Raw genomic sequence first — 14,453 nt, 5'->3', positions numbered from 1 at the left:
CTGTAGTCGTGTGGATTTTGCTCGGGGTCCTCCGGTTTTTCCCTCCACACTGAGAAACATGGGTTTAAACTATTGTGGCTGCTATAAATGTCCACATAATAAGCCACTTCTTTGGGCTATCATTTGTGATAGCCAGTTTCGCCTCTGAAAAAGAGGTATATAGCTCAGTAGGCCTTATCTGGTCAAATATGTTTTTTTAGTTTAGGATGCCTTCAGCAGTGGGCCTGATGTTTCGAGTGGCGAATTGAGCTGCTCGTGGTCGAAAGGTTCCGAGTTAAAATCCTGGATTGGGGTTGACTCGGCCCCATCATCCCTCCGGAGTCGATAAAATTAGTACCACAATTGTGTGGCAGTCAACCATTGTTGGCTTATGGAGAGTTTGCCTCCCACCCCCACCCCCACCATAGGAATGTAGAATTTACACACCTCGCTCAGGGCTGTAAACAGGAGATGGATGTGGAACACCGACACAAAATTCTCATGAGCAAGAAATCACTTGGACTTGTTTTTGTATAAAGCACTGTTTGTCGCTGCCGGCTTGTCGTTTTGGGCTTTTTGTGTGCGCTGTATGTTCAGCAACGGTGATTTTAAAAATGAAATGGTGAGCGCTCGCTCGTTGCTGGCGCTCGGAACTGTCGTCGTTTATGCGGTGCTCAGCGTGGTAGTGGAGGGCTTATGTAATGCAACGGTTAAACTTTGTTGAATGCGGCAGAATCTCGGTGTAGATGTCAACTTGACCAACTACAAATAAAAATGTCCTGCTATCCATATACCCTGTGGCGGCGGCGGCGCACACATCTTGAAGAACACAGCAGTGCCTTTGTTGTTCACCTTGTTCATGGAGTACACTTATATTAATAATGATTTGTTTGAATCTTGACTTAAAGCTTTTGTGACTGCAGGAATTAATATTCTTGGGTCTTTCGGTAAAGTCACGTAGATAGGTTCAAAGAAAATAACAAAAAACTACGACGTTTCGATCGCAACACATGCGACCTGTCGTCTTTTCCTGAAGACGACCGCTTGTGTTTTTTGTTATTTTCTTTGAACGTATATCTACGTGACTTTACCGAATGACCCAAGAATATGGATTTGTTGGAACTAGAATAATTTTGAATTCAATTATATACAGCATCTCGGTCTGGTTTCCTGAGCTACGGAATCTACATTACGTTTTTCAGATCAGATAATCAGATTAGTAGTGGGAAGCGGGGTTGTAGCGTTTGCAAAGGCAATAACGGGAACTTATCCTCATTTATAACAAAATGTCTTAACTCTGGAGTGACTGAGAGCCGGAATGGTTCTCAAGCTACGATTTGACACGATGTATCAGCCTTCCAGCATGACGGACTTTTACGAGAATGTTTAAGCGACAGACCATGAGATAGAAATTAGGACACTGGCTGTGTTACACAACTGAATTTGGCCAGGGTTTAATATGAAAAATCTATTTTGTTTGGAGTGGTTATGTGGAAATCCACATTTGTCAATATTCATTAATGCTTCTGCATCAATTGGCGGCAGTGGCAGACATTTTTTATAGTGGCGAAAAACTCGGCCACACTTGGAATGGAAGGGGTTAATATTTCCCTGCCATTGCCTTGGGCCTTTAAGTGGAGTTTTGATTTCATACGCGTTCTACATGTTATGCAAGAATGGCACACCATGCCATCAGCAAGGCACGTTCTGGGAATTAACAATTTTCTCATGCAATATTTTTGAAGAGACTGGCACCATATTTCTGAAGGCCATAGGGTGCAGCCTTTTGGGACAATCTACTGGGAAGACCTCAATTAAATTACCAGGTGCCACCATGTCAGCTTAACTGATCAACCACATAACAGCTCATAATAAAGGTTTTTGGGTTAGATTGCGTTATTATAAATGTGTCGCAACCCTCCTCCACCACCCAACACGGCCAATCAGTAAAAAATGTGTCACGTTTACAAAACGCCAATTAGTTACTTCTTCACCCCACCGGTGTGTTTGAAGAGTGAATCCACAACATTTACAATTTGAGTACGACGTTTCGGTGGTAATTACATCCAGCATCTTCAGGCGATTTACCAGAATGGTGAAGCCATCCACCTGCTTCCGGTCTTAAATAGTGCAGGATGACGTCGTACTCAAATATTAAATGTTTTGGATTCACTCTTCAAACACACCAGTGGGCTGAAGAAATAACTAATTGGCGTTTTGTTAACGTGACACATTTTTTACTGATTGGCCGTATGGGGTGGTGGAGGCTTGCAACACATTTATAATAACGTGATCTAACCCAAAAACCTTTATTATGAATAATACTGGTCGCGAAAGCCTACGTGTTAAACTCGAATACCAGCTGCCGCGTTAATTGCTTTGCATTCCGAGTTATTAAGCAAGGATGACTTTTTTTTTCCCAGGGCAAGCAAATAATTCGTTTTAGGATCTTGTGAAAGTGTTGATGTAATCTACAAGACTATCGTTTAAGTAAAATAAAAAAAATTATCAGCATTTCTTCTACGTGGTCAAAATAGAAAGTTAACCATCTGGCACTTTAATGAACTGAACATTCGTGTCTATCACAGCACTTATCCCACCGTATCATTACATTTCATTGTTGGGCCTGCATTCACAAATATTGCTGTCTTCGGGTGGAAGTGTCGATAACTGACGACCACTGTGCCCCGAGCCTCTTCTTGTGTGAAGCCACAGACAGTGTGGATGATCGCTCTCTGTGTGTAGCTTCACGTGCCGGTGTTATGTTATTACGTCGTAGATGGTCATTGTTATGCGTGCAGCAGACGCTGCCAGATGGGTTGTTTGTTCTAAATCACGAAATTAAACGCTCGTCGAAGGGAAATTCTAAATGTGGTCATTGGTCATGAAATAAAGTCTCCAAATTATTTCGCGCATTGATTGGCCTCTGGTGCATTTATTTTTATTACCGTATAAATATATATTTTTAGACACAACCATTTGCTTTAACGTCTTGGCAATAATATATTTAAAATGTACACACTGCTCTTACAATATGCACGTGGGTGTATATTGCCAGTTGTGTGTATCGTGTGTTCTGTACAGTATATTATATGTGTCTTATGAACCGGGAATGTTGTCCAGGCTGAAATGCAACAGATTAGCGGGAAAATTCTCACAAATCGGTGCTCGTCCAAAAACGGAATGTGCAATTATCCGTTTTTTTTACCGAGGTCAAATGTGAAGCGTTCGTGCAGTGCACACATCATCCACAGCAGAGTGCTTCTCTAAATTGGCTCGAGGCCAAAACACATCTTACTGTAAAGTAACCCCCCCCCGCCCCCCATTATAACCAGCAGCAGCAACAACGTTAAATCTTCAACCGCCTGGCAAATACGTTTCCACGAGACATTGCAGAACATGAGAGAGAAAAAATCTACCCGCTTAAAAGCGACAATACAGGCGCAATTCTGGGGGGGGGTCACTTTGTTTTCCGCGTGATTACTCTGGTCGTTCGTGTTCTTCCCTGATAAAAGCCGCGCGTTAGCTCCGTCCACGCCACTGTGGCTGGCGTGGACGGAGCGGGCGGCGTGCGGTGACATTTGCACTCGCGCTGGGAACTCGGCCGGCTTTCTAAGAGCCGTGCCACGTCTTTATGGGGCGGCCCGCTGTGGTTGTTTGTTGTTGGGGAGCACAGCAAGTGACCGCAGTGGCGGACAATTGCTGTAAAACGACCGCTATTGCACAGTGTGGGTGCGTGTAGAGGCACGACAGCTGATTGGCGATTCTGCTCAATCACCGTCCGCTTGCAACGAATGCAGTGCGGCCTTTTTAGCACGTGCAGGGTTGCCTCCTGGGCCACGATTTTCCCAGGATCGTCGTCTTGTTGAGCTAGCTGTGCTGGGAAATTTGTAATTCTTCCAGGCGGAATTAGAAGTCCTTGTTTTTTTGTCAGTTTCCTTTTTTAACGTGTTTAGTTTGTTGTCCTTCCTCTGCACCTCCAATTAGCACGGTTGGCCATGTACGGCGCGAAAGAAGTTTAACATTCATACATAATACTGCCTCTCAACAAAATGCATTTTACTTGTAGTTCTCCCCTCTTATTTCTGGTATTATGAGATGTTTTTTTCTTCTTCCATGACATGTCCTGGTTTTGTAATTCGGAGGTGGCAATCCTAAGCAGGTGGCATGGCCTTTGAGTTAAGGCGATAGCAGATTTTCGGCTGTATCTTCTCGTTGCGAGCCTGACTTTGTGCTGCCGGTCTGTGGCTCGTAACTGTTACGTAACCGCCTGTTATTGAAGAAGGACGACCGCTCTCAGCTATTCACAAGCACTGTAATAAAAAAAACATGATGTACTTTCCCTCCAAATCATGAATCCCACTCCTCTTGCCAACACATTTAGACGATGCCTAACACGTGCTTGCTGCACATTTTTTTGGCCCTGCGATTGGCCGGTTTACCTGTCGTAGTTCCGCGTTTTTGTTTTAGGGGGGTGGGGGGAGTCAACCTCGTGATTTGTCAAAATGGTAGCCGCAGTGCCGTGTTGTCGAGTGTTGCGTGCCCTCCTCCCTGCCATTCTTTTAACACCCTTGAGGCCAGTTGATTTCGTGGAAACAACAGCAGCAGTGCATAAATCGTGTGTCTATTACAGTCAACAGGCTGGCTTGAGTCGCGCATATAAACGCAGAGCAGCGAGCTACTCCCTTTCCGACCCCAGTGGGAGTCGAACCGTGTCACCCACCATGGCGAGACACTGAGGCAGGCCTATGCTCGGGACGTTACGTTACCACGAGGCCCACGACAGTACAAGAAAACTCCTCTAGTCCGCAACCCTACGAGCTAAAACTACACCATTGCTTTCTTCCAACCATCCACAGTTTTATTCTCCCCATCCTGCTTTTGTGGAATGGCCTCCTTAATTATCCCCGATTTTTTCTCTTTCCCGCAGTTAAGCGAAGTAAATTCGCAGATAACCCGCACGGGATAACAGGATTTGCGACATTTGACCCCCCACATTATCGTGGCTACAAAGAGTTGTGTATTTTCACATTCTCTGGCACATGTCAGGAGATGGGGGTATGTGGGTGTACCAGAAATCACGTGTTAGGATGATACAGGATGCAAAATCAGACTGTTATTGTTTCTTCACGTTGCAAGCAGCGATTTCTCGCAGGGTTATTCAGATTTGTTACAATAGTTTTTTTGTTGCAGTCCGGGTAACTGCATAGAACAAATCGGTAAACACGTGTTCAGTGCTTTGCCGCACGTATAGATATATTTAGCAGTAAGAATATAATTTGTACTTTTTTGAGACACGCAGGGAGCTACCACAGAGGTGAAATGGTCAGCACACTGCGGTACAAATGGGGTAAAATGTGGGTGCGCCTGCCTCTTCCGCGACGTCTGCTCTACACTGCAGAGTAAACCAGTGAGCACTTTAGAGCTCCCCGTTTTAGTGGAGGCGCTTCCACCGGCAGTGGCGTGGACGAGTGAGCGACCAATTGCAGGGAAGCACCTTTACCTTTTGTAAGGGAGAAACGAGGATCCAACGTGCCGCCCGGTGACTTGTGCCGCCGTGCCTTTTGCATGTCGGCACTTGCTAAAGTTCCGCTTGAATCGGTTGCCCCCGTTTTGCCTCCTGCCTTCCGGAACTGAGAATTCGGTTCTGAAAACGGTTACCCGGTTAACGTTTAATAACCCTGTTTTTTTTCTTCACAAATGGCATCATCGATTTGGGGAAAAGGGGAGTAGACCACGGTATGTTTTCCTCGATGACTTTTACATTCCGGTGAAAGTGTAGTGTGCTAATTCACAGACACTAGTAGGAGGTACTCTCTTTTATTCCGGCCTTCACAGCCTTAGGGGATAACCACACACCGAGTCGGGACAACCAACATGCTGCCAGACCCACAGCTTCAAGAGGGTGAAGATCACAACGACGACGGCAGCACGACGAGTTCCATTCCAGATCGCAGCAGCCCCGACTGTGAGTCGGAGCTCGCCTTTTATCTTCCCCAGCGTGGCCAGGCTCCGCCCTCGGGCCCACACCCCTCTGGATCCCCCAGAGGGCTCCGTGCCTAGCCCACAGGTGCAATTGGTAGAACGCGCTGCTACCCATAATTCCATTGTCCAACAATCTCCCAGCGGCACGCGCTACAGTGACTCATTCAATGCCACTACAAAAATCTGACGGATCTCTCTCTTTCTGCGGAGTGTAAAGAATCTTGAAACGGCCCTGATGCAATGTACTGTACGTTGGTACAGTATATTTATAATTTAAAATAAAGCAGACGCCACATCGTGTGTGGCGTCTGAACATGCACACATCGGTGAGCGTGCCGTGTATATGCCGTGACGTGTCTTAAATGTGTGTGTCTGATCTAGCACGGCAGTATTTCAAATTGCTGTACAGGTGATTGTCCAGTTAATTTTTTATTGCAGTAAAACCGTAACCAATGTACGTTGGGATTTTTTATTTATTGTGGTAAACACAAGCCCGGTACAACGCGTCCTGTGGTTTCTGGGGGAGGAGACAGAAAAACCGTGGTGGGGGGGCTCCTTGGCCGTGTATGCGTGGGGGGAGGAATGTTCGGTGCCCACCAACGTTGTGAATTTGTTGAACATTTGTTTAATTATCTTTAAACAAATTAAAACAAATGGTGTTTGTAACAAAGAATGATATCTGGGATGGCTGTGCCGTAATTACAAAACCTTTGACCTGTAATCGCAAGGTCATGATTTAACGGCCCATAATCGGCCCATAATCTTTTGTTAATTTTTGTTATTCGTAAAAATATTTTACCTGGAAAACCCCTTGAGATAGAACAGCTCATGAAGCCTCACGTTAATTTACGCAGCTAATCTAGCACGGGCCAGCCCAGTGACGACACTCGGCACAGCTAAAGGCATCTTGAACACTGACCTTAAGAAATTTAAAGATTATTTCTACTCCTGGCGACTTAAGCCAAACCCAACCAAGACAGTATCCTCAGCGTTCCGTCTCAACAACACGGAGGCAGAAAGTACGCTGACGATCGAATTTTGTGGTAAAGCCATCACCCGCGACCCACTCCCGAAATACCTTGGAGTGGTGCTCGATCGAAGTCTCACTTTCAGGCAACACGTTAAGCAGTTGAACAAATAGATAAAAACATGGAGGTGCTGACCACCCACCCCGTCGTGTGCCGTGCCGGGCTTCATTGGTGCCCGCTAACGGCACTTTCCCCCAACAGCCTGTTAAGGCTATACGGGGGATCTTTGAATTTGTAAGCAGTTATGAACCCGGCCACTCGAGTTCGATTCCTGGCAACGGGTAACATTAGTGGCAGATATCTGAATCTGACCTGGGGCAACCCTGGGTCAGCTTGCGCTTAATCTAATACTCCGTGCAATGCATAAACATCAGCACTGGGGAGATAAAGGGGACCACACGTGGATCTGTCTACACCATTCCTTCGTGCGCTGTGCCGGTCTTCATAGCGGTGCTCATGAACAGCACTGGCCTCAACAGCCTGTGCGATGTATGATTATATCTGTAATGTATGATATATAATTTCTCCATAATAGAGGTTTTTTGGGTTCACTACCCTGGTTTCACAGTTGTACTTAATGGCTCTGTGCTTGTGTGGAGGAGCAGTGTTTGTGCAGCAGTTGGCACACCGAACTATGAACCCCGCAATTTGAGTTTAACTACAGCCAACAGCAATGTAATCTGGACCAGTTCAGTACCCCCCCACCACCTCACCCTCTCCCACCATTACTGACACATACTGACCAACGGGATGAGGTATGGTCAAGTATCCACCACAGCCGACACGGTGTCGGGAAGATCTCCTCCAGCGGTGGCTTGACAAAAGGGCTGCGCAGTACCTGTGACTGTACGTCTGTCTACTGTTAACAGCTGACTGCGCTGCCGCTTGCAGACTCAACGAAGTCGCAGGTCTCCGATTTGTGGGGTGTTGTTGGTCGTCACCGCACGTTTTCCGCTGTGACATCCGACGTTTCTGGTGGCTTCTCCGCATGGGGTGAAACGTCGAGCATCGTGCCGACCGATACGTTGAGATTATTTTGCTGCTGTAAATTTCCACACGATAAGCCACTTCGTTGAGCTTTCATTTGTGGCCAGGTTGCTTCTGAAAAAGACGCTAATAGCTCAATGGGCTTTACCTGGTAAGGAAAAAAAATAGACGAGTTTTATTTCTATATATTTTTTAAAGTGATTGGTTTATCTTTCTTATACTTGGCATTCCTGACGTGTTTGTGTACTGTTTGTTGTAACGTTCTGACCTGCCCCTACTGGACATCTGTGGCAAAAGAGCTTTATAGCTTATCGGATTCTTCCAGAATAAACAAATATTCTCATTCTGACACGTGGCACACGACCCGAGACACACGTGGAGAGCGACATTGCTCAGCCCAGCCGCGATAACGTACAGAGACCGCCACCTTCACAGAGGGATCGCTCGCACGCAGCCTTGCACCATGCCAGCTGCCTGGGAAATGCAGTGGACTGTGTGTGCACTCCGTTTACAGCCCCCATCTGCAGGTGTTCCCATTTAAGTGAAGTGGATTTTTTTAAGCAGGTGAGAGCCTGTTGAGACTACGAGTCTCTCTTTTTCAACAGAGAGCCCACCCCGTGGGTTACGAAGCCAATAAAATAAAAAAATGCCAGACGTAAAGTCTTGACTTAGTGCTGCGTAGGTTTTTGCTGTTGTGGCTGTGTGTGGCTCTGCGTTGTGTTTTCAGGTTGTACTGGGTGTTTTTTTTTGTTCATCGTACTGTGTCCCCAAAGCTTTTCTCCGTATGCTGGGAGCATCTCCCTAAATAAGCTAATCCCTTGAATTACATAACAGCAGTTGTATATTTAAATATACTGTATGCATATATCACAATGGATATTCTTTTCACAAATCTGGAATTGAGAAGCAGACTAAGATGAGTTACAATGCAATGATAAAAATATTTCCGGTGCGATTGCCAAATCAATGATTGCAACTCATTACAGAAAACTTGACTGCGAGGGTCAAGGTAAAGGTGCAGGCCTGAAATTTTTTGCTCACACCGCTGCTGGCAGAAGGTCATCCACTACTGAGAGCGCTCTTGAGTGCTCCTCCTGGAAGTTTTTTTTGTGCCACTTTTCCACGCTGGCCATACGTCTTGTAAGAGGTGGGAGTACAAAGACAACACAAAGATCCCTCCCTGTAGCCTTAACATACTTAAATTTTGATTTAAAGCTTTCGTGACTGCAGGGATTCATTTTCTTGGTTCTTTCGGTAAAGTCACGTAGAAGGGAAACAATAAAATAATAAAAATATAAAATAATAAAATTCTAACGACGTTTCGACTGCAACACAAGCAATCATCATCAGGTGTGAAAACCACAGCAATATTTATTTTTATTTTATTGTTTCCCTTCTACGTGACTTACCGAAAGCACCTATGAAGGCCGGCACGCCACACGAGGGGGTGGGTGACTAGCACCACTCTCGTCCGCCTTTGTCTCCCCAGTGATGATGTTTCCACGCCGCACCGGGTACTCATTGGAGGCTGAGTCGACCTAGGGAAGGCCCAGGACCAGTTCAAATAATCGTCACTGGTGTTGTCTGTGAGTGGGAATCGAACTCTGGTCGCCGGGTTCGTAGTGCAGTGTGCTCACGCTACTTACACTTTACCACACCCGGCCTGCCGATCCACCAACGGCGAAGTAAATATTTCCACTGCTGGGTGGACAGAGGTGGTGAGGGTTGGGGGGTTGTAAGAAACTTGCACCCTTGTTGTTTCACCTGGCGTGCAGGTCGAGAGGCAAGAGTTGTTGAACGCTAAAGCGACACCGTATATATTTTTGTTTGGTCCTGGCGCAAGAGCTGAGAGGTTTCACAGACTGCCGGAATGCACGGTGGAGCCGTGCGTGGCTCAGGCCGATGCCCCCCCCCCCACCCACCTGGCAGTGTGTTCGGTTTTTAGCGCCGCTCTTGTAATTAACGATTTTGGATTTTTTGCTTTTCCTGGAAATCGGAATTCCCCCTGGCACTTTGCCGCGATTTTCATCCTGGGAGGATTACCGCGCGGGCACGGCCGCTGTGCCCACGCGGTGGTGATAGAGGGGGTAGGGGTGGGGGGGGCGGTGCCTCGATGGAAACTCGTGGGGGCTTGCTTTTAAAATAGCCCTCGAGCTGCTCTCGGGGCCAACTTCCCAATCGGGAAACTTCACTTCACGTGGCACACACACACACAAACACGCATCATCATCTACGCGAGCGGAATGTGCCACCGCGCATTGCTAACACCTGTGGCGATCAGTAAAAAAAAAAGTTGTTGCGGTGCCCAACCCGAAGCGGAGAATAATTGCGGAGCAGTATTGCTGCACGTGGCGGTTGTTTGGCGCATGTGCCCACCGCCGTGTGATTTATTGAAAGCCTCCGTGAATGCCGATTTTAGTCGACCTGCGACCGTTTACGCAAAGCTGAACACAAACTCTGTACGGGCATTCGTACGCCCCCGTTGTAAATTTGTACTCCTCATATACCGATGCCGTTTTTTTACTTAAGCGTGCCGAATTGCGACGCCTTTCGTCGGGTTGCCTGGAGAAGTAAAGATTTGAATTGCTTGGTTACTCTTTTACCACTTCCACTGCTACATTCGGTCACTGTGCCCGTGAACTTCACGCCTTGACACCTACCCCTGCTGTCGATGACTCATTCTAACAGATGCGCCGTTTCCCCTCATCCTTCCACCTCATTGTTGAAATCGACCTCTCTCTTTCCTTACACTGCCCGGATCGTCTCCTTTTGAATTTTTGTTTGCCTCACCTCGCTCGATTCCCACGACACGTTGTTCGTCTCCGCCACCTTTTAACCGCTCCTCAGCACTGTCTGCCGCTCGCCTGTTTTCGGTTGGTAGGCCTTCATGCCTGAGCACGGGCGATTGCGCTCTAAAGCAGTAAATGGGCTCAGGAACGCGGGTTTAATTGAATTCGACACTCTCAGGTCCAGATCTGGCGCAGGCCCCTGGGGGAGCAGAACATCAAGCCACCGACGCACCCCCTCTTTATAACCCCACCCCTTTTTCCACTCGAGGCGCCACAGAGAGCGACATCCCCCCCCCCCCGACACCACCATCTCCAGCGTGTTTATCTCAAACTCCCATCTGACAGCACAGAGCCGAGTGAGGCAGAGACAGGAGGGAGGGGGGGGGGGCATTGGGATTCAGAAGAGATTGTCACCTGGCCTCTGTGTGCGTCACTGGCTGTTTTTTCCATGCAGATTTGGTTTGAAGAAATTATTCGTGCAAATGGAAGTCAAGTGCCCACACTTGTGTTTTCAGACAAATTATGCGAGCCCCGGGGCTTTGGCTAAGCCAAGTAAATAATAATGACGATACCGAACAACAGGTTGTACGATCGGACGGAAAGGCTACACCCCTATTCTGGATATCAGACAGGGTCCAAGTGCATTCCGGCTTTGCAGGAGCTACCGTTGTGCGAGGGCCCGTGAGAAATCTCGTGCCGCTGCCAAGTGATGCGAGAGAGACACGCCCACACGAGCGCCTGATTATTTGGCTAAACGGTGATGCCACCGCTGCTTGTCTTGCCTGGCGCACACAGTGAACTTACCGATGTGTGCGGCCACCACGGTTTTCTATCTTCCCTGAAGGGTGGGCGGCGGCCCCCTCTCCACCTTCCGTGGCGACGCAGCGTGGCCGATTCAAAACGCCAAACCTATTGGGCTGCGCTTTGATTTCGCAGAGGTGTTGCGTTTGTATTCTGTGCACGTCCCCAGGTGAATTGCCGTCGTGAAATGCCATTAAGTATTGCGCCAGAGTCGCGAGCTGTATAATTATTGTGTTATACTCCTGCCGTGCCACGGTGCCGCAGAAGGTATTTGGAATGTCTCCTGGCATATTTAGCCCCTGTTCGTTTGCGCTGCCTCTTTGTGACGTCATTTAACGTTAACTCTTTTCTTAGAAGAAAATAAATGTTTAAACCCAAAATAATATATATTTTTTACAACTACCATCAATAACGGCTGCTTACAAAAAACATCCCCTTAGGGTAATCTTATTGGTTCTCTGAATGTTATTTAGAGAACATTTTAAGATTGTCATAGGTTGAGAGTTGAAATTCTGGTCGGGGGTTGAGTCATCCCATCATCTCTCCTGGGGTCGATAAAAAAGCAAGTCAACACAATGGCTTTTCTATGGATGGACTCGCCTCTGCCATAGGAATGCATCATTTCTACCACAGCCTCAGGGCTGTAAAACCATAGATGAGCACCAATACCAAAGCGCTCATTTGAGCAGAATGAGACCAACTCTGGCTTTTGAACAGCCGCATACAGAGATCAGCCTGAATGTTAGACAATGTGAATCGTAGCGTTGTAACTTATAACCGCGGTTAATCTCATTTGAGGCTGTCACTGAAGTCTGGGTATTCACACTCTTCGTCACGCCTCGAATAAAACGCCGTGTATATTTTCCGCCAGTCGTACCTCATAGTCGGGGAGACTCATCGGTGTGCGGTGCACGCGCCTGCCTGCTTGCGTGCGTTGTGTGCGTTGTGTGCGTTGGCGTGTCGCGCAGGAGGAGCATGAAGCGCTCAGCCTCCTTCACCTGCCCCTTTGACGGGAGGTGCAGCATCACCAAGGACAACCGCCGCCACTGCCAATCGTGCCGGCTCAAACGCTGCAAGGACATCGGCATGATGAAGGAGTGTGAGTGGACAATGAAGACACGCAAATGTCCTTTCACTACACAACCGAGTCGCGCCCGGGGACCCCATGTCGTGCCAGCCAAAAAAGATTTGGCGTGTCACGAGCGTCGCACGCGGCCGACGAGTCGAGATGCGCGTCGGTGACGCGGCGCCACCGCCGTTGTCTCAGTGGTGCTGACGGACATCGCACACGATGAGTGTCGCCATTAGTGCTGTCCCTGAGTCCGAATCACATGACTTACGAAGCATCGTACGGTATAACGGTTTGGTTCTGGATTGGCTCGGCAAGATAGCCGGTGGAAAACTAACCGTACCATGAGGGGGCCCCCTCACTTTCTCGGCTCGGATGTGCCGGTGAAAAAGGGACAAAAGACAAAGGTCACCCCCCCCCCCAAATGTAGCCTACACGGGCTGTTGGGGCAAGTGTTGTTAGCGAGAACCTAATGAAGGTTTGAATGGTGGACATTTTGTCTCCCCGGTACTGATGTTAACGGATTTCCAGGCACTCATTTAGATTATCGCTCCTGATGATGTCCGTGGCCGGTAGTCAAATTCGGGTCCCTGTGCTCATGCTACTAAGTTGGACTGACTAAAGGGTCGTAGCGCCCTCCGCCCCGCATTACACTAACCACTACTCCACCGCTCTACCCACGCATGCACGCACGCACACGTGCACGCATACACATCCGGCCTGTGCTGCAGATGTGACCGTTCAGAACAGGGTGGAAAAGGGAGCTCAAAAACAACACGGCAGAACGAAACATATCTGTGACTCCAGTGGAACCGTGGCGCGCTTCAAGCGCACACAACAGAAACGCGGCATGTTTGTCAATAGCCACTGCCTTCAAAGAAAACATATATAAAGGGGTGACATTTCAGACCGTGACGCCTCTTTTTTATATAGCACATAAGCAGACTATGGTTGTTTAACGATAACCGCTTAACTGGTAACCATTTTCAGAATCCGATTTACCGTTTCTGAAAGTCGAGAACCGGTAATTTTACCCAGTGGAATTTCAGTAAATGAACTACACACCGATTTGGTGGACGCAAAAGTACAAGCAGCACGGCAGCATAAGTTACTGCGTGGTTACATGTGCCCTCGCTTGCAACCCTGCCCATTGCTCACTCGCTCAGTCACTCACGCCACTGCTGGTGAAAGGGACTCTACGAGAGGGAGTGCTCGAGGGTATTTGTCCTACTCTTCCACGCTGACCAGATGTCTCGGAAGAGATGGGGCATACCCACACTTTACCCCGCCACAGGTGACCTGCCGTTCCACTAATCTCGGCGAACCCATTCATTCTTCTGGGTTGGTAGAAGCACGAGGGGATTTCTTTCTTCAAGTAAACCTTAAACCCCCCCCCGCATTGTTTCAACTGCCGTGGCAGAACATGGAATGAAACCAGCGACCAGTGTGCTAACTAATAAACCACGGCGGCTCCCCTTAATGTTCCTTTAAAAAAAAAACCTATTTAGGTATTTTATTTGCTCGGCGGTTTAATTTTACGCGGCAAATCCTGTAGAATGTAGTTTTATCGGGTTTTTTTTTCCGTGCAATTACCGGTAATGCAAATAATACCCAATGTTGCCACCCTCAAAGCAGACGCTTTTGAGGCTTGCTTGGGATCATCTGCACGCTGCAGGGCGCGTGCGTAACTGCTCGGTGTTGTGTGTGCATCTGCGGCGTATTTGATGTCGCTGTCGTAGCGACTTTGAATGACCTCTGCCCGACCGGGTTTGTGTGTTTTCCCTCCCCCCCCCACCAACCCCCCGCTAAATTGCG

At 47.9% G+C, this 14,453-nt stretch overlaps 1 protein-coding gene across 2 annotated transcripts in view; it reads left to right on the top strand.

Moving 5' to 3' along the window:
* The window catches only part of LOC116941047 (vitamin D3 receptor-like), a 100,013-nt gene that overhangs the window by 32,210 nt on the left and 53,350 nt on the right, over window positions 1-14,453 (top strand). For both annotated transcript variants that reach the window (XM_032951637.2, XM_032951638.2), the window contains exon 3: window positions 12,538-12,668. In XM_032951637.2, the coding sequence (XP_032807528.2) occupies window positions 12,538-12,668 (131 nt within the window). The remainder of the gene's footprint in view (window positions 1-12,537; window positions 12,669-14,453) is intronic.

The sequence above is a fragment of the Petromyzon marinus genome, chromosome 10, assembly GCF_048934315.1.
Source record: "Petromyzon marinus isolate PM22_M1 ecotype Great Lakes invasive population chromosome 10, UKy_Petmar_22M1.pri1.0, whole genome shotgun sequence".
Taxonomy (NCBI): domain Eukaryota; kingdom Metazoa; phylum Chordata; class Hyperoartia; order Petromyzontiformes; family Petromyzontidae; genus Petromyzon; species Petromyzon marinus.
The sequence above is the reverse complement of the archived record's forward strand: the minus strand, read 5'-3'. Positions and strand labels throughout refer to the sequence as shown.